At 36.1% G+C, this 25076-nt stretch overlaps 1 protein-coding gene across 2 annotated transcripts in view; it reads right to left on the reverse strand.

Moving 5' to 3' along the window:
- Positions 1 to 25076, reverse strand: part of grm8b (glutamate receptor, metabotropic 8b) — a 209130-nt gene that overhangs the window by 16391 nt on the left and 167663 nt on the right. For both annotated transcript variants that reach the window (XM_067379385.1, XM_067379384.1), the window contains 3 exons: positions 19815 to 20015; positions 5383 to 5519; positions 1329 to 2264 (listed from right to left, as the gene is read on the reverse strand). In XM_067379385.1, the coding sequence (XP_067235486.1) occupies positions 1329 to 2264; positions 5383 to 5519; positions 19815 to 20015 (1274 nt within the window). The remainder of the gene's footprint in view (positions 1 to 1328; positions 2265 to 5382; positions 5520 to 19814; positions 20016 to 25076) is intronic.

Genomic DNA, 25076 nt, shown 5'->3' on the forward strand with positions numbered 1-25076 from the left:
ATCAGTGAATCTCCTTTTTAATCTATAAAATATTAATAAAAAAAACTTTATTAGAGAGAACTAGGGGGTGATATGTAAAAAAATATTTTATCGATAATCGCCTTAAAATATATCGCAATATCCGATAATATCATCTACCCGAGCCCCGCCCGGCCCCTGCCGGAGACAACATACCCGAGCCCGACAGGTCCCGACAAACTCGTGGTTTGGGTTCATTTTTCATGAATATCTTAGGATTCTGAAGGTTTGTGTGCCTTCTGCTGTGTTGTGGTTGAAAGAGCGCACGTGATCAGGAGGCATGCACATTTAATTTATATATTAACAGAACTGTTTTGCTCGTGTGCTCCCGCTCACATGCGCTCTTTCGGCCACAACACAGCAGACGACATTCAAACCTTAACTGAGTAGCCTACAATAAGGCAATCAATTACTGAGGTACAATGTATTACAGTGCCAAATGATGCAGGGAAAGCTGCACTGCAACAAATTCTACTGAATAATATTTAGGAAAAATATTGATCAGTCACAGTCCATAAGATATTTTAAACTAACAAGGCCTTTAAATGCTTAGTAACCGAGTGCAGAGAGTGCGTTTGAGCCGCATGCCTCGCAGCTCACACCCACTGCAGTCTCCGTGAGTAAACTAAACCCATCATGATTGTACAGTTCACTGTGGCTTTGACATTATATGATGTAGCAGACAACTAGTTTCTAGTTGGTGAGTGTAAGATTCTTCGGTTTAACTTTATTTGGATGGTCCCTTTAACACTTTCTGTTGACTATAAGTAACATTGCACCTACATGCCTACTAACTCTCAGAGAATTAGTAAGTATTAGTAGACTGGTACGATTAGTGTTAGAATAAGTTGACATGTACTTTCAAAGTTTCTTATAGTCAGTAGATTGTCTGTTAGGTGACCATCACAATAAAGTGTTGGCAGATATTAAGCAGACAGTCTACTAATTTTCTAATGAGATTTAGTTGACATGTAGTTGCAAAGTTACTTATAGTCAAAAGAATGTTCGAAAGGGACCATCAAAATAAAGTGTTAACAATTCTTCTTCTATCAAAAACATTAAAAAACCTTACTGACCCCAAACTTTTGTACAACAGTATAATACAGCATTCTGGTAACCAGTAACCAAAACTCAACAAATGCAGGTCAACATTTTGGCTGTAAAGGTGCATGATATATGGACTTAAACTTCATCACACTACAGGATGCAGATGATCTCAACATGGCAGCCACTGAGGGGAGTACTGAATGTACATAATTTGCAATATATTTATAAAACTGGACTTAATTAGCACTTTATCATAGACTCACCCGCTCTGCAGATTGTGCAGTCCCAAAGAAGATGGGTATGAAGGCCAGCCAGATGATGCAGGTGGTGTACATGGTAAATCCAATGGGTTTGGCCTCATTGAAGGTCTCCGGCACTCCCCTGGTCTTGATTGCGTAAACAGTGCACGTGACCATCAAAAGGATGCTATAGCCCAGCGAACAGATGAGTGACAGGTCCGAGATGTCGCACTTGAGCACTCCGCGGGCGTTTTCAGGGTCCTGCGTGCGCTGCTCGCCGTAATCCACAACGGTGTGCGGCGGGTCCGCCACAAACCACACAAACACACCCATTAACTGAACCGAGATGAGACTGAAGGTGATGACTAGCTGGGAAGCGGGGCTAATGAACCGTGGCGCCGCGACCGAGCACTTGCCCTGCTCAAAGATCCGATGGATGCGGTTGGTCTTGGTGAGCAAGGCGGCGTAGCTGAAACACATGCCGAGACCCAGGAAGATCCTGCGGAAGGAGCAAACGGCCACTCCGGGTGCTGCTATCATAGGGAACGTGATGACGTAGCAAAGGAAAATTCCTGTTAGCAGCACGTAACTCATTTCCCTGCCAGAGGCACGTACGATTGGCGTGTCGTTGTAACGTACAAAGGTCACCACAACGAAGGTGGTGGCGAGGATTCCCAGGATGGCAATGAAGACGGGCACCACGGCCCATGGCGAGTGCCACTCCAGCTTAATGATGGGGATCGGCTGGCAGCCGGTGCGGTTTTGATCTGGCCGTTGCTCATACGGGCAAAGCTGGCAGGTGAACTCGCTGGCCTGGTAATGGTAGCCCTCGCAGCGCTCGCAGTGCCAGCAGCAGGGAACACCCTTCACAACCTTCTTCCGCTCGCCGGTCTGACAAGGCAGGCTGCACACAGACGCGGGCACGACTGCATCCCCGCTCGCCCATTGCATGGCATTCATCTGAAGAGAAAATCACAATTAAAGAGGAACCATGGGAGTTTTGGGGAGTTCAGAAACAGTGTGCACTGATAAAGAGAATAACTCCCTTTGGACAACAGAAGCGATGTCTCGCGCATATACTTCAATGAGTGCTAGACGTCACTTCTACTGTCAGAGCGCAATCAGACCTCACTAAGCGAATGCTGAACGCAGTTGGACATAGTGGTGTTTTAGAGGTAAAAAATGATATAAATACTGTTCGGTTTCTCGCACAAACCGATTGTTTCATGTCTTAGGACATCAATGTGTCGTCACGAGCCGCAGGGTTTAATTTGGATTTGTCTAAGCAAGTTTTATTTACTCTTATAGTAGAAGTTCCCATTGACACGCATTATATGACTGACAGACGGCAGCAATTGGAGTTAAAAATCATCATTTGTGTTCTACTGAAGAAACAAAGTCACCTACATCTTGGATGCCCTGGGGGTAAGCAGATAAACATCAAATTTTCATTTTTGGGTGAACTATCCCTTTAATAAATATCCTGACACATCCAAACTTTATAATGGCAGTCAGCGATACCAGTGAGTATGAGCTGAAGAAAGTGCTTCCAAACACATCCATCCATATTTAACAAGTTATGAAGTAAAATATCTAGCTTCCGGCAGATCGCCTTCCATATTCAAGTTACAAAAAAAAAAAAAAAAACGGAAAGTTTTTCTATAAGTTGAATAGGGAATGCGTAGTATGTAGGTGTAGGCATAGGATTGCTTCGCTTCAGAAGGCCTTTATTAACCCCCAGAGCCATGTGAAGTACACGTTTATGATGGATGGATGTGGATGGAGGCACTTTCTTCAGCTCATACTCGTTGGTATCACTCACTGCCTTTATAAAGCTTGGATGTGTCACGATATTTATTAATATTTCTCCGATTGTGTTCATCAGAAGAAAGTCATATACACCTAGGATGGCTTGAGGGTGAGTAAAGCTTGGGCTAATTTTAATTCGAAAGTGAACTAATCCTTTAAGCCTAGTGAAAGCATATTAAAGGTGCCCTTAAAAAGATGTAATATAAGTCTAAGGTATCCCCTGAATGTGTCTGTGAAGTTTCAGCTCAAGTTACCCCATAGATTTTTTTAATTCATTTTTTTAACTGCCTATTTTGGGGCATAATTATAAATGAGCCGATTCAGGGCTACTGGCCCTTTAATTCTCCTGCTCCACGCCCACAGAGCTCGAGCTTGCCTTGAACAGTGCATAGACAAAGTTTACACAGCTAATATAACCCTCAAATGCATCTTTACAAAGTGTTCGTCATGCATGCGTCGGATTATGTGAGTATTGTATACTGTTATATTGTTTATGTTTGATTCTGAATGAGTTTGAGGCTGTGCTCCGTGGCTAACAGCTAATGCTACACTGTTGGAGAGATTTATAAAGAATGAAGTTGTGTTTATGCATTATACAGACTGCACGTGTTTAAAAAATGAAAATAACGACTTCTTGTCTCTGTGAATACAGTAAGAAACGATGGTAACTTTAACCACATTTAACAGTACATTAGCAACATGCTAACGAAACATTTAGAAAGACAATTTACAAATATCACTAAAAATATCGTGATATCATGGATCATGTCAGTTATTATTGCTCCATCTGCCATTTTTCGCTGTTGTTCTTGCTTGCTTACCTAGTCTGATGATTCAGCTGTGCACAGATCCAGACGTTAATACTGGCTGCCCTTGTCTAATGCCTTTCATAATGTTGGGAACATGGGCTGGCATATGCAAATATTGGGGCGTACACCCGGACTGTAACGTAACAGTCGGTGTTATGTTGAGATTCGCTTGTTCTTCGGAGGTCTTTTAAACAAATGAGATTTATATAAGAAGGAGGAAACAATGGAGTTTGAGACTCACTGTATGTCATTTCCATGTACTGAACTCTTGTTATTTGACTATGCCAAGATAAATTCATTTTTTCATTCGAGGGCACCTTTAAGGTAACAATTAAGTACATGTATTCACTATTAACTAGGACTTTTCCCTCAATAAACTTCTAATTTAGAATGTTGAATAAGGTCATGTAGAATATGGCATGTGCTTAATAAGTACAGCCAATATTCTATTAATATGCATGCTAATAAGCAACTAGTTAAAAAACCCTAAAATAAAGTGTTACCCATATTAAAATATGTCAGTATTGTTTTGTCTCAAGATGCACACCAGTAATGTTTTTTTAAGGCATGTTTATAAAAGCGGTTTAAATGTCCTAATTAAACTAAGGTCTAATCTTGGCTTAATCTAAGCCCTGTTTGTTTACCTTAAGTAGCTTTAATAAAGGTGCCCTAGAAAAAAAGAAACATTTCTGATGTGCATCTTGAGACTCATCTTCAACCTCAGGGATTGGCAGCTCTAGCTCTTGAGCTGCCAATCATGCAGTTTATCTCCATCCCTAATCAAGCATATCATGTAATTTATGACACAACATTTAATTTTCAAGTGATCCTGCAGACTTTGGTTTAATAACAGAATGAACAACATATGACTTTACTTTCCTTTTCAGCATCTTTCAAAGATGTTCACAATTAATATTAGCAGTTGTATTGCTCTTTTACTGAAGAAAAGTACGATTAATATATAACTACTTTCCGCAGAGTCAGAATGTTCAGCATCATGGGCGGATTTATTGGTTTTAGGTCAGACTGACAAAACGACCAAAGACCATTTGAACCATGTCATATGACTCACATACTCAAAACAAACTCAACTATGATAATGATAACAGTATTGAGTGGTAAATTATTTCTCATGCCTCCTACAAGAGATTAAAGAGTATGTATCTTGTGGTGCACGTTTGCTGTTTAAGGGTTAAGAACTTGTATAGGAATTTAAAAAAAATAAAGAATCAGCCAATCAGCATTTACGCCACATACACAGTTAATTTTACATCTATGCAGCAAAAATTACTTCTGAATTGCGGGTGTTAATTCAACACCACTAATTGTACAGTCTAATTGCCATAATCATTATGACAGTCATCTACACCATAATCATCATTATCAAAGTAAATAACTATTTTATAGGCAGCCTCTAAAATTTAAGCACACTTTAAAAGGAATGTAGATGAACTCCTTACATTTAAATGCAGCTGATCCGTCCAGTGGCCGATTATTCTGTACTCAGCCGACTTGTTTGTTATCTGATACTGATAGATGTCATAGCGTCCAGGGGCATCTCCATTTTCATTAAACACAACAAGGGTCTTGGCACTTCCTGTCCGAAAAGATGAAACAACATTATGATTGTCATAACACTGTGCAATGCTGAATCAGACGCCCTCAGCTACATAATCTCCCGTGGCCACGATGAATCAGTAAACACATTAGACATTACTTGTGACATAAAAACATCAGGGTTTCTGCATAAACAAAGTATGCATAATTCTCCAGATTCATTCAACCAACAGGATGAATAAATTACAATCGATGATAAGCTAAAAATGAAATCAGGGTCATATTCTGAACAAAACAATTGACTAAACTGCTAACAAAGCATGAGAGGATCTTCATCATTTGTTATCTGTTATTTTACAAAATCATTCCATCATTATAAAGCCCTGTTGAGGTTTCTCGGGCCTACAGGAGTCGTCTCAGATGAGCAATTTCAGCAGTATACAGAGCAGATCGTGAGGAGGGAGAGTTTGTATCAAATGAGCGTCTCCTGAGATGGGGAATCATGCATTATTAAAACACCTGCATACAGTCAGCCGTGGAGTGGGCCTGGAGGATTCACCAGGAAATGCTGTTCACTGCTATGACACACCTCAAGCAACAAAATAATCAGATTGCTCAGAGTCTCACGCACTTGATCATTTAAGTGCAGCATTACTGCGTACCAGGTAGCAATACCAAATGAGCCAATTAAAGGTACAGTAAGCAATTTTGGAGAAACGCTAAAAACACACCTGTAGCCAATCAGCAGTAAGGGGCGTGTTCGCTCATTAGGGGGAGATGCCTGTGTTGCATTGCGTGTTTGTGAATTTGGGGGAGGAGCTATCAAGATAGAAGCATGATCCTTTAGGGTAGGGGCGTTTGTGTTTTGGTGATTTTAAATATCAACATTGTTTCTCAGAAATTGCTTACTGCACCTTCAATTGACAAGTTTAGAAATTACTAATAAAGTGAAATGACTGATAAAAGAAAGTTCTCCCTAAATACTGTAGGTAAACTTTCTGGGGACTATGGCATAGTGGTGGTCAATTTTCACAATCTAATGCACTGTATTGGTATGACAAAATCTGTACATTTGTATTGCCAAAAAGAAAATTTGTGAATAAATGCATATGAGAATGTGTAGTTTTGTTTTTCAACACAAAAACCTGCATCCTGTTTAGTAAACACAAAAAAAGTAAGCTAGACAAAAAGAAAAGTACCACAGCAAAACAAAAAACGACACTGTAAAAAAATTCTTTGAAATTTACGGCAAAAAGCTGGCAGCTATGGTTGCCAGAAATTTACCGTAAAAAATATGGTAGCAACATTTGAGGCAACTTAAATTTACAGTAAAAAGCATATATCTTTAACTGATAATGTTAACTCTTTACTCACCAGCGTTTTTTAAAAAAAGTTGCCTAGTTAATATACCGACTTATACTATATATCTGTTTTGTAACTTTGACAACCACCAAAAACAGGTGGTGATGTGAAAGTCTAACAAAGCGTTGAGTTCCCTCGAAAGGGAACCAACAAAACACAACCCAAAACAACAACACAATTTTACAATTTTAAGAAAAATAAAAAATAAAAATAAAAAAATAAAGGAAAATGAAGGGTCCGTTTACACGACACCATTTTCAACTAAAAACGGAAAACTTTTTTCGTTCCGTTCATTTACAGGACAACTGTGTTTTGGGGGCCTGAAAATGCAAACTTTTGAAAACGATACTGTGGCGACCAGGGCGGGCGAGAGCCGTGAGGGAACGGCGCGAGGCCGGTGGCGCGAGTGTTAATGAGCTTCACCTGGGAGGCGCACCGGCCTTGAGTCCTTCACGGTAGTCGCTCCTCCTTTTATGCTCCCGGAGCTCCTCCATGAGGGACTCAAGGCCCTGGTCGCCACAGATACCATTATTGTCTCCATGCAAACTACAAAAACACAAATCTGTGAAAATGTCATGTCATGCACATGCGTATTACGTGTTTAGTCTATAGACAGGCGCCTTTGGTTCGAGTGCTCTGTAAAAGAATGCGTATGTGCGCAGGCATCTTTCTTTACAAAGTGACATCGCCAACTACTGGCCTGGCTTGTGTAATACAGCATTTTTAGTCATTTTCGAGGATCCTTGTGAATGGGGATCGTTTTAATAACACTGTCATCTATACAAAAAAATAAAAAATCTGTTTTCGTGTAAACACTCTTGATAAAGCAATACAGAAACTTTAACAAAATAATCTCATACATGTCTAAAAATATCATGACAACTCTCGGAAGATTGTTAGCATGATAATGGATATGACAATGTTAATGTATTTGGTCTTGGTGAAATAGATCTGCTACGCTGCTGCAGAAAAGGAACATGCTACTGCCAATACATACGCCGATAAGACATAATGCTGCTGCACAAATAGCATATATCAATAACCCATAGCAGATCTATACAGGTGGAGCTGGGGAAGGTGAAGGGTTTTAGAGGAACTCTGAAGCGCGCTGCAAACTGCTATAGTGAATGCAACCAGCCATTTAAATGTGTGAGCAACAAGCTCATTGGCTGCAGATGTGACATGCACCAATCAGCTTGTGCCAGTAGTTAATGCTGTAATTATCATTTCATGACAGAACTACGTATAATTAAAAAAAATAATAAAAATTGAAAATAAAATAAAAATTTATGATATGAAATGAAGTTTCCAAGCAAGGAATGTATTATGAATGTAACATTAAGAATTTTTTAAGGTAATGATAAAAAAAAAGACTAAATTGGTCAATCATGGGCATTGGAAGCAAAAAAAAAAAAAAAAAAAAAATGTGGGTGGATCCTCCCACAGAGCAGTTTTACTGGAGTAGATGCCATTTCCTGTATTCTGGTGCCTTTTAACTAACGGAGTGTCTATTTGCCAACCTTATTGGCAAACACTAAGTACACTAACTGACGGAAGACACAGGATTGATTACGAACTCCCTTCACTTCCTTTTCCCATCACATATCATATCACAAAGGCTTTTATTTTCAATAAAAATGAAGAAAATATTCGAAAAGTGGAAATAAAATGGAGGGCTTTATTGTCCCAACAAGGCGGCATCCATTTAATAATTTTAATAAATACAATCATTTACACTATGTTATTATTGATTGACAACCACACTGAGGTGCAAATAGTGGCTCTGAATGAGCCAAGTGGAATGGATTTGAGGAAGCAGTAGCATGGAAGTCAAGGCTGTAGCTAAAATGCGGAATGGAGTTTAATTTATTTGGGCATTCCTCAAGTGAAATGGATTTGACTGACGACGCAACTTTTTGAGCAATGTTGCTTGGGCACTTTCCCATTGAGAATGAGCAACAAATTTATATCTGGATACTTTAGATTGGCTGCTAGCATTCTGACTGGATAATCTCAAAAAATTGCCCACGACCAATCACGTGACCGGGGCTTGGAGATTTCAGAAAAAATTCAAACAAGATGGTGGCCTCACAACAGCAGTGGAGCGAAGAATAAGAGAGTGAACTTATATATAATAACTAATATCATTTTACGCTGGTAAGTTGACATGTGTCAACCAAAACACTTAAAATGCTTAAAATGCCAACAGGTGACAAATTTAATGTGCGTTAGCTGTAATTTAGCCATCAAATGTTTTTAGTTAAATACTAAGGCCCTGTCCCAAATGGCACACTCCGGACTTGTGGACTTCCTCAGAGTTTCAGATGAATTTACAGGTTTAAATATAAATACTAGGTTTACATATGACTCAGTAAAGCCCTGACATTCGGTTCTATTTATTTAATGAATCATAATGCGATCGTATTATTCAACGCGCTATTATTATGTTTGAGATATCAACCACTGGTCGATGACCATAATGTTTGTATAAACTGTAGGTAACAACTGGTAAAATGTACACCTAGTTCATAAAAACTGTAATGATACCTGCCCTAGAACTTTTTTTTAAAAGATGTAATATAAGTCTAAGGTGTCCCCTGAATGTGTCTGTGAAGTTTCAGCTCAAAATATCCAATAGATTTTTTTTTAATTAATTTTTTTAACTGCCTATTTTGGGGCATAATTAGAAATGAGCCGATTCAGGGTGTGTGGCCCTTTAAATTTCATGCTCAACACCCCAAGAGCTCGCGCTTGCCTTAAACAATATAAAAAAAAGTTCAAACAGCTAATATAACCCTCAAAATGGATCTTTACAAATTGTTTTTCATGCAGCATGTCTAATCGAGTAAGTACAGTGTTTATTTTGATGTTTACATTGATTCTGAATGAGTTTGAGGCTGTGCTCTGTGGCTAAAGCTAACATTACACACTGTTGGAGAGATTTATAAAGAATGAAGTTGTGTTTATGAATTATACAGACTGCAAGTGTTAAAAAATGAAAATAGCGACGGCTCTCGTCTCCGTGAATACAGTAAGAAACGATGGTAACTTTAATCACATTTAACAGTACATTAGCAACATGCTAACGAAACATTTAGAAAGACAATTTACAAATATCACTAAAAATATCATGATATCATGGATCATGTCAGTTATTATCGCTCCATCTGCCATTTTTTGCTATTGTCCTTGCTTGCTTACCTAGTCTGTTGATTCAGCTGTGCACAGATCCAGACGTTCTGCCCTTGTCTAATGCCTTTCATAATGTTGGGAACATGGGCTGGCATATGCAAATATTGGGGGCGTACATGTTAATGATCCCGACTGTTATGTAACAGTCGGTGTTATGTTGAGATTCGCCTGTTCTTCTGAGCTCTTTTAAACAAATGAGATTTATATAAGAAGGAGGAAACAATGGAGTTTGAGACTGTATGTCATTTCCATGTACTGAACTCTTGTTATTTAACTATGCCAAGATAAATAACATTTTTGAAAATAGGGCACCTTTAACATCTGTAGTGGTGTAGGTTGTAGGGAGTATGGCACATGAATGTAGCTTTTGACGCGATCGACGCGGGTTCAAATCCGCCTTTTGCCAAACTCGCTCTTCTCCCTTTTTCTATCACAAATCAGATCGGAAAGGCATTTATATTTAACAAAAACTAAGAAAATATTTGAAAAGTTGAAATAAAGTGCCTAACAAGTATATCATCAGCTTTAGAGACGGTAAAAGTGAGTGGGTCAAATTTCATTGGTCTTAAAAAAAGGGTGGATCTTATCCCACCCAATACAATGGTATTCCGACACCCATGGGGTCAATAACAGTTATAATGAGTCCCAGACAGAAGGCGGATCACACACTGTCCCTCACATAAACTGCCTGTGCAATGCTTCTGTTTTTGCTGTAAAAAAATCCAGAACAAATTTGGTCTAAAGCGTCTTCATCTTGATGCAGGACACTGACCATTCTCTAATCAACGACTTGATTGCGGCCTTTCGCTAGTGCAATCCAAACGCCTCATACAAAGACTGTGACAATACTGAAGGAATGATTAGAGGGTGGAGGAGATGTTTTGATTAAGCCAAGTCTTGGTTTAATCACAGGTTAGACCTCATTTTCAAGACTTGCAATTAGACAGAAGTAATTCAAAGTGCTCTGTAGAAAGCACAACATGGAAAGGGAACGTGCCTAAAACAAACGAGCCATCCTACTGTAATTTATGCGTGGCGTGTAGGCACAAGTTTTGACTTGATCTCGGCATTACTTTTCACAGTATATGCATTGCAGATATCATCCGCAGTGGAGTGAATCACTCTTGTACACTGCCTGAAGATGTATCTCATTATAACACTCCACGGCTAATATTCAGCATCAACAATGAATCAGCTCAAGTGTGCTGTATTTAAAGAGAACAAAGGCAAATGAAACGAGTTCATATGAGCATTCGGGACAGAAGATCAAAAATGTGAATCATGATGGCATATGAGATGAGATATGATGAATCGACAGCTCCAAAAACTCCTGGAGAATCAGTCTCCATTATTAGGGTCAAATACACAATTCCCATATGTGAGAAATGGGCTACTTTTGAACCGCTACATCTTAGTTAATTTCCTACGAGTGAAACACCTTGTGGACTCAAGGGAGATTCATACTAATAGCTATTTGATGGAGCTCATGCTCAAGTGGTGTGTTTGCCAGCTCTCTTAAGGGAAGTGCTAACCTAATCAACAGAAGTTGAATGCTTGAGACTCTCACACCGTTGAAACATAGCCCGAGTAAATGGTAAATAAGACAGTTTTTGCTCTAAAGAGGGCGTTCAGTCATGTGGAGAGCATGAAAGATCATCTCTGTAGGGGGCGTCTCTACAATACCGTCCACCAGGCATGGACCACAGCCAACTGTGTAACTGCATCACTGAGAACCGTCGCTGCTAGCATTGTGTTTTTGGCAAAAGTGAAGAGCTGCGATTGCTACGCTGGTTCGTTCTATTGGATTAGAGTGTTTTATGCATCTTCTGAGAGGTTTATGCCAAAGTGAAATGCAGAAGGACTACCTGAGGCTTGACCTTTGGACACATAAGTTGTCTAAAGTCTGGGGGATGAAAGTGTTAAGGAAGGTTTGCTTCTCGAGGTCATGTTTTTTAAAGAGTTTTAGGCATCAAGTCATCCTGCAGTCCATTTTTACCAAGTCTTGAGGAAATCAGATCATGGGCATTTAATTGATGAAGCTAGAAAGCAAAGAAGAAACTTTAAGAAGACTTGGGGCACATAACTAACAAAGTTAACATATCTAAAACTAAAAAGTTAACAATAGAAAATAAAATTAAACAAATCGAAATCAAAAAATTGTACAATGCAAGACCTGCAGGAGCAGAAGAAAGAGGTTATTATCGAACTTGGGCTTGAACCAATAAATTGAACCAAATGTAGAAACTAATTTCGAGACCTCTGCCTTTACCGTGACCTAATATAGTGGAATCACATCTATCCCTATAGAACACAACCCATTAACATCAAATCTAGTTTCATACAGCTGCTGCTCATGATGGAAGACAACCAACCAACCAGGCTAAAAGACAAATGAATTCTCAAGTCTTAAACTATATCCATGCGACCTTACATTCAGGTTAATCATTATAACTTCACACCACATGATCGCTGTTTGGCCTCATGAATCAGGCCAAAGATTATATTCTTGATCTCATGCCAGAGTTTGATGGCAAAGCACCTTCATGTCAGAAACGAATGAACGTGTCAGTAGGTTAATTCGTCAATTAATTCAGCTGTCTGATGTGAAGTGGTGATGCCCTTTTCCAAGACTGAGATAAGGCATCACGTATTAAAGAAACGTAAAATGCCTAAAATCCCCTGTTTATTGAACCCATCTCTCTGTATTGATTGTTCCGCTGTTTATAAAGACAATTAGCTGCCGACATGCTCACAGCAGAAGCATTCAACGTCCTTTCCTTGTCCTCCATTTATTCAGCCATTATCCAGATACTTAATAATCTGTTTCCACTTAGAAACTAAGAGAAAATCGATAATTGAGATGAAAACACAATGAAAACTTTCCAGGTCAGCATTCAATATTCAATCGTTCACTATTAAGATGCTCTGACTGGCTTGTGAGAGTTCTTCTTCTTAAATGTTGAATGTTGTGTTTCTGTACATCCATTAAATATATACCTTAAAAACAGCATGCATTCGCAAAACTTCTGTATTGTAGGGTGGGACTTGAGTTTCCAAAACAAAAGAAAAGACATTGACAAATAAGAAATATGTCTCAAAGGCAAGACTTGAGATCCCTTTAGTATGCATACAATAAAAAAAAAATAAAATAAAAAAAAATAAAAAAACATATAAAAATATGGAAAACATCACAAAGGCAGGACTTGAGTTCCCTTTAGTATATAATAAAATAAAATAAACATGGACAAATATGGAAAATAGGACTTGAGTTCTCTTTAGTATGCATAATAAAATACAAAATAAAAATAAAATAAAATAAAGTAATAAAATAAAATAAAGACATGGAAAAATATGGAAAATAGGACTTGAGTTCCCTTTGGAAAAAAATAAAATAAAATAAAATAAATAAAATAAAATAAAATAAAATAAAATAAAATAAAATAAAATAAAATAAAATAAAATAAAATAAAATAAAATAAAATAAAATAAAATAAAATAAAATAAATACATGGACATGGAAAAATATGGAAAATAGGACTTGAGTTCCCTTTGGTATAAAATAAAATAAGATAATAAAAAGACATGGAAAATAGGACTTGAGTTCCCTTTGGTATAAAATAAAATAAAATAAAATAATAAAATAAAGACATGGAAAAATATGGAAAATAGGACTTGAGATCCCTTTGGTATAAAATAAAATAAAATAAAATAAAATAAAATAAAATAAAATAAAATAAAATAAAATAAAATAAAATAAAATAAAATAAAATAAAAAAGACATGGAAAATAGGACTTGAGTTCCCTTTGGTATAAAATAAATAAAATAAAATAAAATAAAATAAAATAAAATAAAATAAAATAAAATAAAATAAAATAAAATAAAATAAAATAAAGACATGGAAAAATATGGAAAATAGGACTTGAGTACCCTTTCGTATGCATAAAAAAGGAATAAAATAAAATAGACATGAATTTCCTTTAGTATGCATTAGACATGAGCCGGTAATACGATATATCACGGTAATGAACATGCACAATATTGTTATCATGGGAACTTCAAAATACAGTCAATAATTATTTATTACGAATTTTTCAGATTTTTAGAAAACTTTACCCATCAACCGTTTAAAAAACACAAAACCACTGTATTCTGCATCAAAGAGGCACAAACTGAGGTAAGCAAGCCTAACACGCATGAGCAGCGCATGGCAGAACGAGTGAGATGCGCTGAATGAAAATGTATATTCACTCTCGGACAGCAAATGGTGCTGATGGAACAGCTGCGCTACTTTTTAGTATTCAAATGTTACTTTACAATAAGGTTCATTAGTTAACATTAGTTAACTGCATTAGTTAACATGAACTAATAATGAATGCACTTATACAGCATTTATTAATCTTTGCTAATGTTAATTTCAACATTTATTAATACATTATTAAAATCTCGTTAACATTAGTGAATGCACTGTGAACTAACATGAACAAACAATGAACAACTGTATTCTCAGTAAATAACGTTAACGAAGATTAGTAAATACAGTAACAAATGTATTTTTCATGGTTAGTTCATGTTAGTTAATCCATTAACTAATATTTAACTAATGAACCTTTCTGTAGTGTTACCATGTTTCAAACAGCCTACCAGACTTTTTGTATTCGCATTTAAGTTTTCAAATTTAAATATTACTCTGGACTACAACAAAAGTAGCTGTATTATTTATTATTTATAGCTGAGCTAACACAATCAAAAAAACTTTAATAGTATTTAGTACTAAAAAAAGTATCTTTTTTGCAAATTATTTCAATATCATGATAATACCGTATACCATGATAAAAGCTTCAGCAATTATCGCAACATGAAAATGTGTTACGTCACATGCCTAGTATGCATAAATTATATAAAATAATCAAATAAAAACTGATTAAAATAAGACTTGTACAAATATGGACTGTATTACAAAGGTGTGACTTGAGTACTGAGGATTATGGATACATGTTGGCCACTACACTATAAGTGTACCAGCATGTGTACAGCAGAACAACTACAAGACATTGGTGTGATCATGACAGACATGTTCATTTTTTTTTCTCAGCTCTCCCTTCAGAGGTCTAACACATATCTAAAAATAAGCATATGTATGAAGCCACTGAAGTGCATCTGATTGCAGTTGACTTGGCAATTGCCTGCTGGCGATAGTAGCTGTCATAGCTCTGGGATAAAGGTTGTGGGTTTGATGCTCGACTCCTCAGATCGGCTGCTTTTATCATTGACGTGATTAGAAATTGTCCTTTTGGTGTTTGCCAAAAAAAAAAAAAAATCTTACTGACTCGATCAAGCGTTTCATGCAAGAAAACACAGAATATAAATGTCAGTTATGAATCATGTGATCTTAAACACACATGATGGCTCATATATACACAAATACACACACTCATGCATGGAAGATGAGCACAAACACACACGCACACAGAGTTTTGAATTTTAATGAATGCAAAACACAAAAACAGCAATTGAAATGCATTTTGTCAAGCAAATTAAACATTACACATTACATTATATTTGACTCATGAATCTGACTGAACGTAAACATCAACAATTTATCATCACATGATCGAGCACAGCCAAACTAGCATGCACTTATGGTCATGTCCATTTCTAATGCCGTTGTTTGTGCAAAGGCGTAAACCCTTCAAGCCACGCTTTTGCATTCATTTTTTTGCATGAGGACCAAACTGACCATGTTTCACCCTAAAAGTCATGAAATCCTTCCTGCATTTTTTTTTTTTTTACATCCTCCAAATCTTTAAAATGTTTTAAAAACAACTCATTTAAACATGCCTCCTGAACCTTTTTATTATCTCATTATTATCTCATGATTATTTTGATAAATTACTCAGCATGTGACTTAATTAAATCAATCAATTTGCAGGCTTATTGTCGTTAAATAAAACTAAAATTAAAACCATAAAAAAATGTATTATTTGAAATAACAAAATATTAACTGAAATTAAAAAAAGAAATGTATTTTACTTCAGCTAGTTGCAAAGGCAACATTTCTCATTTTCCTTTAGTTTAAAGGGTTAGTTCACCCAAAAATGAAAATTCTGTGATTAATTACTCACCCTCATGTCGTTCCACACCGTAAGACCTTTGTTCATCTTCAGAACACAAATTAAGATATTTTTGATGAAATCTGATGGTGGTTCGAAGTGTTTATTAGACTGCTAAAGTCACATGATTTCAGTAAAAGAGGCTTTGTTACGTCATAAGTTTTTCGAAACGTTTCGAAATTTCATTGGTTCACGTGACTTTGGCAGTTTGATACGCTCTCTGAACCACTGACACAAAAGATTCGTAAAGCTTCGAAGCTTCAAGAAGCAGTGTTTTGAAATCGCCCATCACTAGATATTGTTGAATAAAGTCATTATTTTGTTTTTTTGGCGCACAAAAAGTATTCTCGTCGCTTCATAACATTAAGGTTGAACCACTGTAGTCACATGAACTGTTTTAAATATGTCTTTAGTAGATTTCTGGGCATTTGACAGTTTTAATTATCTTGCTGGCAATGCAGGCATCACTGAGCCATCGGATTTCATCAAAAATATCTTAATTTGTGTTCTGAAGATGAACGAAGGACTTACAGGTGTGGAACAAGTAATTAATGACAGAATTTTCATTTTTTGGTGAACTAACCCTTTAAGTTGAAATAATAAAATTAAAAAATAAATAAACTAAAAATAAAAACCAAAATTAATAAAAACTATAGACATTTAAAAAAATAAAACTAATAAAAAAAAATGACAAAAAAAAAAACGAATAAAAGACTCATGGAGACAGTCTTTGCTGCCATCTAATGGTGTAATAATGTAACTTCTGTTGCTGTTCATGATCAGGGACTATTTTTTCTGCTGGAAGGAAGCCTTTTAGTGAAAGTTTACTTCATGAATGTTGCATTGATACATATTTTTGGCTTTAATATTTGTATTGTATGGTAACCATTTTATAAAAGCAATAAGTCACGGCTTAAGGGGTTTAGTCAGTAGCTAAAAAAACACAACTAACAAACTTTAAAATGAAAAAAAAAATTATATATATATATATATATATATATATATATATATATATATATATATATATATATATATATATATATATATATAAAATCTAATTTAAAATATTAAAATATTAAAGGGGTCATGACTTGGATTTTTTAAATTATTTTAATATGTTCCTTGAAGTTCACTTATAATGTTAATAAACATTTTTTTCACACATACACAAAAGATATATATATATGGAGTGCTGCTCCTAGAGGTGGAAGTGGGGCGCTTTAAAGGATTCCCAGAGGAGGACAGGTTATGTTCTGTATGCGATTTATGTTTGGTGGAGGATGAATTTCATTTTCTGTTTTATTGCCCTCTGTATAACAATTTAAGAATTGATTTGTATAATATGATGCAACAGAAAAACCCAGATTTGTTTTGGCTGTCTGAAGGTGAAATTATGTGTTGGTTATTTGAAAATGAAATTTGTAGACTTTGTATCCTGAGATGAGGTGATTTAGTTATGATTATGTCAGGGTGTTGTGACTTATTGTACTGTTTGTTTGTTTTTTGATGGACATTTTTCCTAACGATTGGATAGTGTCATATAAGCCCATGCCCATGTCATATAAGCCATGACACTTAAATAAAATATTCATTCATTCATTCATTCATTCATTCATATATATATATATATATATATATATATATATATATATATATATATATATATATATATATATATATATATATATATATATATATATATATATATATATTTACTTATACGGAAAAACAGTTATTTTCAACCCTCATTCTGTTCCTCTGTTTAAAATGAACCATTTTTAAGGGCCGGCTCCTTTAAGGCTTGTCAGTAAACAACCACTGTTATGACTAGTGTCATTGCATAGGAAACAGTATCAGTGCCCACTTGCTATTGCACGCGAGTAAGTATTTTGCAAACATCATCCATGTAAAACCGCCATTTACAGACAAAGCATTATGAAATCATTTACTTACGGTTTGTGCTGCAGCTGCTGTCAGATCCAAGACAGATGACTGCATCATCTGTCAACAAAAGTTTCTTTACTTTTCTCCATTACACTGTCCCCCGTTTACAAAACAAAATGCTCAGAACAAACATATAATCCTCTGATACGATTCGGAACGGCATTAGAATAAACCATCCACTTGTTTCTGAAGCTGGGATTCTTTTGAAGTCTGTACAGAGACGCAGATGAGCTGTTTAAACTGGACGAAAGCGGACGTTCTTTCACTCTTCCATTTGTCCAGTTGTCGACAGACTCAAGTGTGTGGAGTATATCAGAATCTGAATGCGCATCTGTATACTGTATCCAGTGTAGACAGCATCAGTGATTATAATGGATTAGTTGCTTTTGACGAAACACTCACATCCAGTGTAGGCAAATGTCAGCCATTAAGCAACTGAATGCCAGTGGGCGGGGCCTATAGTGCGATGATGTATAACTATTCGTCGATTTCTTGGTCTGGAGGCAGTCATATGCAAATGTATTTGCCCGTGGGATGTCACAGATCACGCAATATCATAATAAATTCTTTGTTTATAACGAGGAGGACGTTTTAAGCTATGAAACTTGCAGGATGTTTTAATGACCTCTTAAATGTCAAAAGATCACATCATAGCCCCTTTAACAAAAATCATAATAGCACTGCATATCAATGATACAGAAATAACACTGGTAATTTGATAGATTTGATTGAATGAATTGGTTAGTTTTATTTTTCTTGTGTTATGTGTGAGTAAATCTCAGGCTAGTAGGATGTAAAATGTATTTGTTTTGTTGAAATTATAGCTAAACAGTTTGTCGAATATCTGTGGGTCTTTTTTTAAAGATGTTATGGGCGTCATCAAACGTACAAATGAATCCAGTACCAAAAGCAAATATGAAACTGGCCAGACCAAGCTAGTCATTTATAGCCACTGAAATATACATGAAGCAGAATGGTGTAGCATCCATAAATGTTTGACCGAATGACTCAACCACATCAAAAGACATCTATGGTGGAAATCATTAATTCTTTTATGCATGGAATGAGTTCATTTAGAGGCCTCTTTTCACAATCCAATCAAACGACAATAGTACTTCCAACATTTTCCCCTCAAATAAAGTTCCAAAAGCTAGAGGAGCAAGACTGTATGAGAAAGCAGAGGAAGTGAGCATAAATCCCTCTGATCTACTTAAAAGAAAAATATATGTTAAACAGAGAAAAAAAATCACATGAGACGTGGATTCTGGAGATCACTCATATGATGTAGCAAGAAAAGGAAACCCTGTATCAAGGAATTTTTGATGCATTGCATAAAGCAACAACATGTATCAGCAAAAACGTTTTCTATAAAGAGACGCGAGCGTGTAGATGAGGTGAGGAGTTCATGTGTGACTGGAAGTTAGAACTGAAGAAGAGGAGCATGGACAGACAGTAGGGAAGGGAATTGTAAGGAAAAGTGGATTTTCTTAGTCATTTTGAGTAGGAAAGAATGAGCACTACTTGGACAAGAGCTCCAATTTTACTTACTATCCTCAGAAGGCATAGTCAAATTTGACTTCATTTCAGATATCAACAGAACAGAAACAACAAATCAGAAATAAACTGGATTATTGAACAAAAACAAAAACAAAAGATGAATAAAGGTGGCTTTTAAAGTTTTTTTTCAAATTAATTCAAATTTGTTAGAATAACAGATGTTTCTCACCATTAAAGCTGACGTTTCTGATGTATCCCAGCAGCTCCTTGCCATCTATGTTGCTCATGCGGGGGCAAAGGCCTGGATATCCCGAGCAGAGGTCCCTATGCATGCGATGCAGCGCGTGGGCCATGGCGTACACCGCGTCCATCACAAACTGCACCTTCCCCTCTTGCTCGTAAGTGGAGTCCCTGCCAACCTTCTCCAAGCCTGCAATAAAAGAAGACATGAGTCCAATGCAAAACTTTCAAATTTTTCATTTATCATTTTTTTTTTTCTAAACATGGCCAAATGACAGGCTTGGTGCAACTCTTGAGTTCCTGGACAGCTATGGGGTAAAGAATTCATTTATATGCAAGTTTAATTTCTTTTCAAAGGATTTCCAATGTAATTTCTTCTTTCCAAAGCATGCCAAACTAATTCACACAATGGCTCAATGCCTGATGATGAATTCATGCCGTGCTCTACGATAATTAGTTTATTAGCGCCGATGGGAGTGACCTTTCCAACGAGGTTAGCAAGAGAAAATAACAAAAAACAAACACCAACAAACAGTATGAATGCAAATCCACTGCAAAGACTCCACTAGCTAAACCCTAAGTAAACATGGTAATTTTTCATCTTTTTTTAAAAGCTTTAAATAGGACCTATTTTGCTTTTTTACATTATCAACTTTTTTTAGTGTGCAACATTGCTGTTTGAGCATAAAAAGGTCTGCAAAGTTACAAAGCACAAAGTCCCCTCAAAAAGGAACTCACACTCTATATAATTGGTTATCAGCAACAATTTGGGTGTCCTTTGCTAGAGTGGCTAAGAAGGGTGCACTGTCATTATATAGTCCAAGAGCGGCCTCTAGAGGCAAAATAAAAACTATCACTGACACCTCGTGGTGTTTGTTTTGACACGTGAGACTGCGCTGCACAGAGAGGGACACTTAAAACTTTGAGGTCTGAGGGTATCGCCGGCGATACCACCGTGGTTATTTTCTTACCAGTGTGAAAGAGACTCAAAATACTCTGTTAATGTTGCACATACAATTAAGAGTTATACACCATTTTAATCTGTGGAATATCTTCTTTTATTTGTGTTCACTCAGAGTAAAAACAAAATGTTGTGCTTTTTGTAAAATAAAGAAAACTAACATGATGCATGATCTCTCGTCTCCCTCTGAACGTCCAATCTGATAGTTCTCAGAAAATTAACTGTAACTTAGTGAATACTAATCACAAAAAATTAGACTTATGTCTAAAATTTTTTTTTTGAAATGTCAGGTTTTAAGTCGTGTAAGTCAAATCAAAAACAAACATTCTGTGTTTATGTAATCTGTATGAAAAGAGAGCCATGTCAGAAATCCGTGATTCAGCTCATTATCCGCTAATGCGGCCACGCCCACGGAGTCAGCGCTATTCGGAGGCAAATTCATCCAATACATGCATTCATTGTCTCAATCGTGTATTTATTGTCTTGAAAAGTGTTTTGAATAGCCATAGTTAGCGATCTCTGGCCTCTGTTAGTTCAGTTATTTCCTGGATTGCCTATTCTTCTTTAGCAGGCATTTGTGGACTAAAAGTGCACAGAGCGCCCTCCAGCTGCAAGTATGAATTGTAAACACAGTATCCAGCGTTCACAGTGACGACAATAAATAATGAATAAATGTTCCTCTGTATAGAAAATTGACATAAACATGAGAATCCATCAATATTTCTCCAAATGTGCATGCTTTTAAGCTAAAAGCCTATATGAAATGCCATAGAGGTAACATAATTGTTCAGACACTTTGCATCACAGAAATACATTATATTTTAAAGAATATAATAGAATACCATTATTTTAAATTGTAATAATATTTCACAGTATTTTTTTCTGTATGTTTGATTTACACCATGATGAGATTTGAATCATGATCACAGAGGGTTTTTTCACAGCCTACCTGACTGAAAGGCCTCATTAATATGCAAGTCATTTCAGGTCATTAGTATGTGATTCTTTTCTCTTCTCAGGTGAGAATCACCCATTATTCATGATTATTCAGGCTTCCACGCATACTGTGTTTCTTGACCAAAGATGTTTTAGAAAATTTAAATCTCTCTATTGTAATGTGAACAAGCAGGCAGCATAATTTTTTACCTCATTTTGAAGCAAAAACTACAACCTCAAATACCCAGAAATCTTGTGAACAAAGATTTAATATATATTTTTTGGCTTTATTTCAGTGACTTAAGTTTTTTGTTTTTTCAATAACCACGCATAAACGTTATTCCTTCAAAAACACAAACATGCACATACATGTTCCTCACATATTATTGTAGCCTAGTTTGTGCTGAATACAGTGTAATGACACTTTTTCCATTAATATGTTTATGAACAACTGAAAAAAGCACAATTGTCAGGGCATGTCAAAACTTCTCCAGGGTCCCAAAAATCCTCAGACCCCTGAGGGTTAAAAATAAGTTTGTTTTTTTTGGAACATTCAAGCATGAAACCCAATTCTAGTAGACACAAAACAACATGAAGACTTTGTAAAAGGGCATAATATGTCCTCTTTAGCTTTCAATGTTATCAGTATCACCCACATCCACAATCTGCCATGACTCTCCATAATATCTGAGGTTAATTGTGGAGTGTTGATACTTCCATTTCCCCATTTATGTTAAATTTTATGTTAAAAACAAAGGAGAGCTTTAAAAATTATCAGTAGCAAAGAGCAAATTAATAGGTCCAAGCGGAGCACTCAATCAGTGAACTTGTCAGGCTAGAATTTATATAGACTCGTTTACAGAGAATGAAATACAATGCTTCTCTGTAGTGGACTGAGTTCTACAACTCAACTAAATGGGAAGCGTTTACCTCACCAGAGGGAGCACTTACTCGTCTTGTTGGTTTAATGAATCACTCAGGTTCAGCCACATTAAGGAGATCTTGGACACAGTATCTTTGGAGAAGATGCTGCAAACTAAACCACTTAATCTCAAGCAAAGGCTGGACTATGAACTTTGAATAAGGCTCTACACTGCAGAAATGAAGCCAACTTTGGCTTCCAAACAGGCTATGTGACCCCAGGGGATACTTAAAATATCTTACTTTGTTAAATTCAAATCAATCAATCAATCCATCAGTCGCATGATCGAGAGTGTGACTGCTTTTATTCTACAGTGCAAAAAAATGATATTATTATTAAGCAACTTTCCTTTTAGATACAATATAGCAGTTACTTTTGTCTATTTTTGCAGTGAAACCTATCAGTGAAGACATTCACAAAACCACAGCAGAACCACCTGAACAACACACAGTACTGGCGTTTGTTAAATAATTCCCTTTTTGAACGTATTGGTTGAGTGAATAATTCAGTGACTCATTCATAATTACAGACTTGTTTACTTTCTCGAATGAATCTGTTTTTCAATTAATCAGTTGAGTAAATAATTCAATGATCTACTCATGACAGTCACTTGTTTAGTTCTTGAATGGATCAGTGTTTTTGAACAAATCTGTTGAGTGAATGATTCAATGATTCACTCATAGAGGCTTGTTTTGTTTCAGAATGAAACAATGTATTATTTGAACAAATTGGTTGAAACTGGTGTAACAATGTAACTGAAAATCCTCACCACTAATTTACAGACTGACACAAAGGAGCATAATATAATATAACCACAGCATCCTAGCATCTTCTATTTTTGTATAGGAAAACAACACCATAAAACTCCACCATGAAACTCAAGTTAAACATTCATACAATTTTAAAAGTGGGCTCTTGGAAGGCAGAGTGGCAAATATTGATGCATTCAGTTAAGCCAAGCCATTCTGTGCAGAAAACACAGTCCAAACACACATTAGTCTCATAATCAGTCCTAGATCTGAAAGCTGAGAAAGTCTGGAGGCATGAGAGGGAAGGATCTTTTGTCTAAATGAGTGATGAGTGGCAATGTAGAGGACACAGAGCCCAATCATTATAACCAGCATCTTAATTAAACTTCATTTATGGGGGCTAATTCAATTTGCCCCGAACAAGACCAACACATATCGCAGTTTCGCGGCAGATGAACACCCCTCTGCTGTGGTTAGATGAGAAAATTAGATAAATGGCAAATTAATTACGGAGATTTTCTTTCATCATGAGATTAATGAAGAAAAAAAAAACAGGAACAGCATCAGAGGCCATTTTTGCTTCTGACAGCCTCAAATACATTTCCATTAATAGAGTGACATTACAGCCGCGGTTGTTCATCATGCTCTAAAGCTTCATGATAAAAAGCCTCATGATAAAATGTCAGAATTTGACTGACATCTGCTGGGCTAATTTTGTGACTCTGTGAGATATCCCACAATGCAATGTACTTAATTTTACCTTGCATTTAGGCAAAAGAAGTGTCAATAAAGAACCAGTTTACTTGATTCATTATTTGGTCAAACATTTTTACACAAAATCTGATTACAAATACAAAACTAGTATTATTTTGTAATTAATATTATTCAGCAAGGGCAAATTAAATTGATCATAAGTGACAGTAAAGATATTTATAATTTTACAAAATATTTCTATTTCAAATGCAGTTCATTTCAACTACATTTATCAAAGAATCCTGAAAAAAAAGTTTTGTTTTCCACAAAAAATATTAAGCAGCACAACTGTTTTCGACATTGATAATAATAGGAACTGTTTCTTGAGCAGCAAATCAGCATATTAGGATGATTTTTGAAGGATCTTGTGTCACCAAAGACTGAAATAATGATGCTGAAAATGACACAGGAATAAAACATATATAAACCAAACAAGGAAACGTTATGAAATTCCACAGTGTCCTTTTTGCTCATTACTATCAATCAATCCTAAGCTGCAGGAATTATGTTAAGGAGAAAAAATTTCATTAGACAACACAGCTTCCGTACAACTGACAAAGACATTATGAAGAAGTAACTCGTAACTGCACTGCAGCCAAAGCGTGACAGACATCAGCTAATTTACAATCCAATTTACTTTTACAGGTTTTTGGGAATACTGTCAATGTCAATCATTTCACAGTGGAACTGGAACTAAAGCTTTATGTAGCCAGAGCACTCATTATGCCCTCCTTTTCCTTAATAAAAATGACAATTTTAAGTGAACATCAACAAATCGACATGCGTTACATGAGCTGGTGCTAATGTTGTTGTCTCAGTGACAGAATAACTGCAGTTTTTACCGCAGTGGAGTCAGATACACCACCATTCCTTTTTCCACATATGTACCTTTTTTCTTCTCCAATTAAAAAGGAATGTAAATCAGGCCAT

The sequence above is a fragment of the Chanodichthys erythropterus genome, chromosome 24 (genome assembly GCF_024489055.1).
Source record: "Chanodichthys erythropterus isolate Z2021 chromosome 24, ASM2448905v1, whole genome shotgun sequence".
NCBI lineage: Eukaryota > Metazoa > Chordata > Actinopteri > Cypriniformes > Xenocyprididae > Chanodichthys > Chanodichthys erythropterus.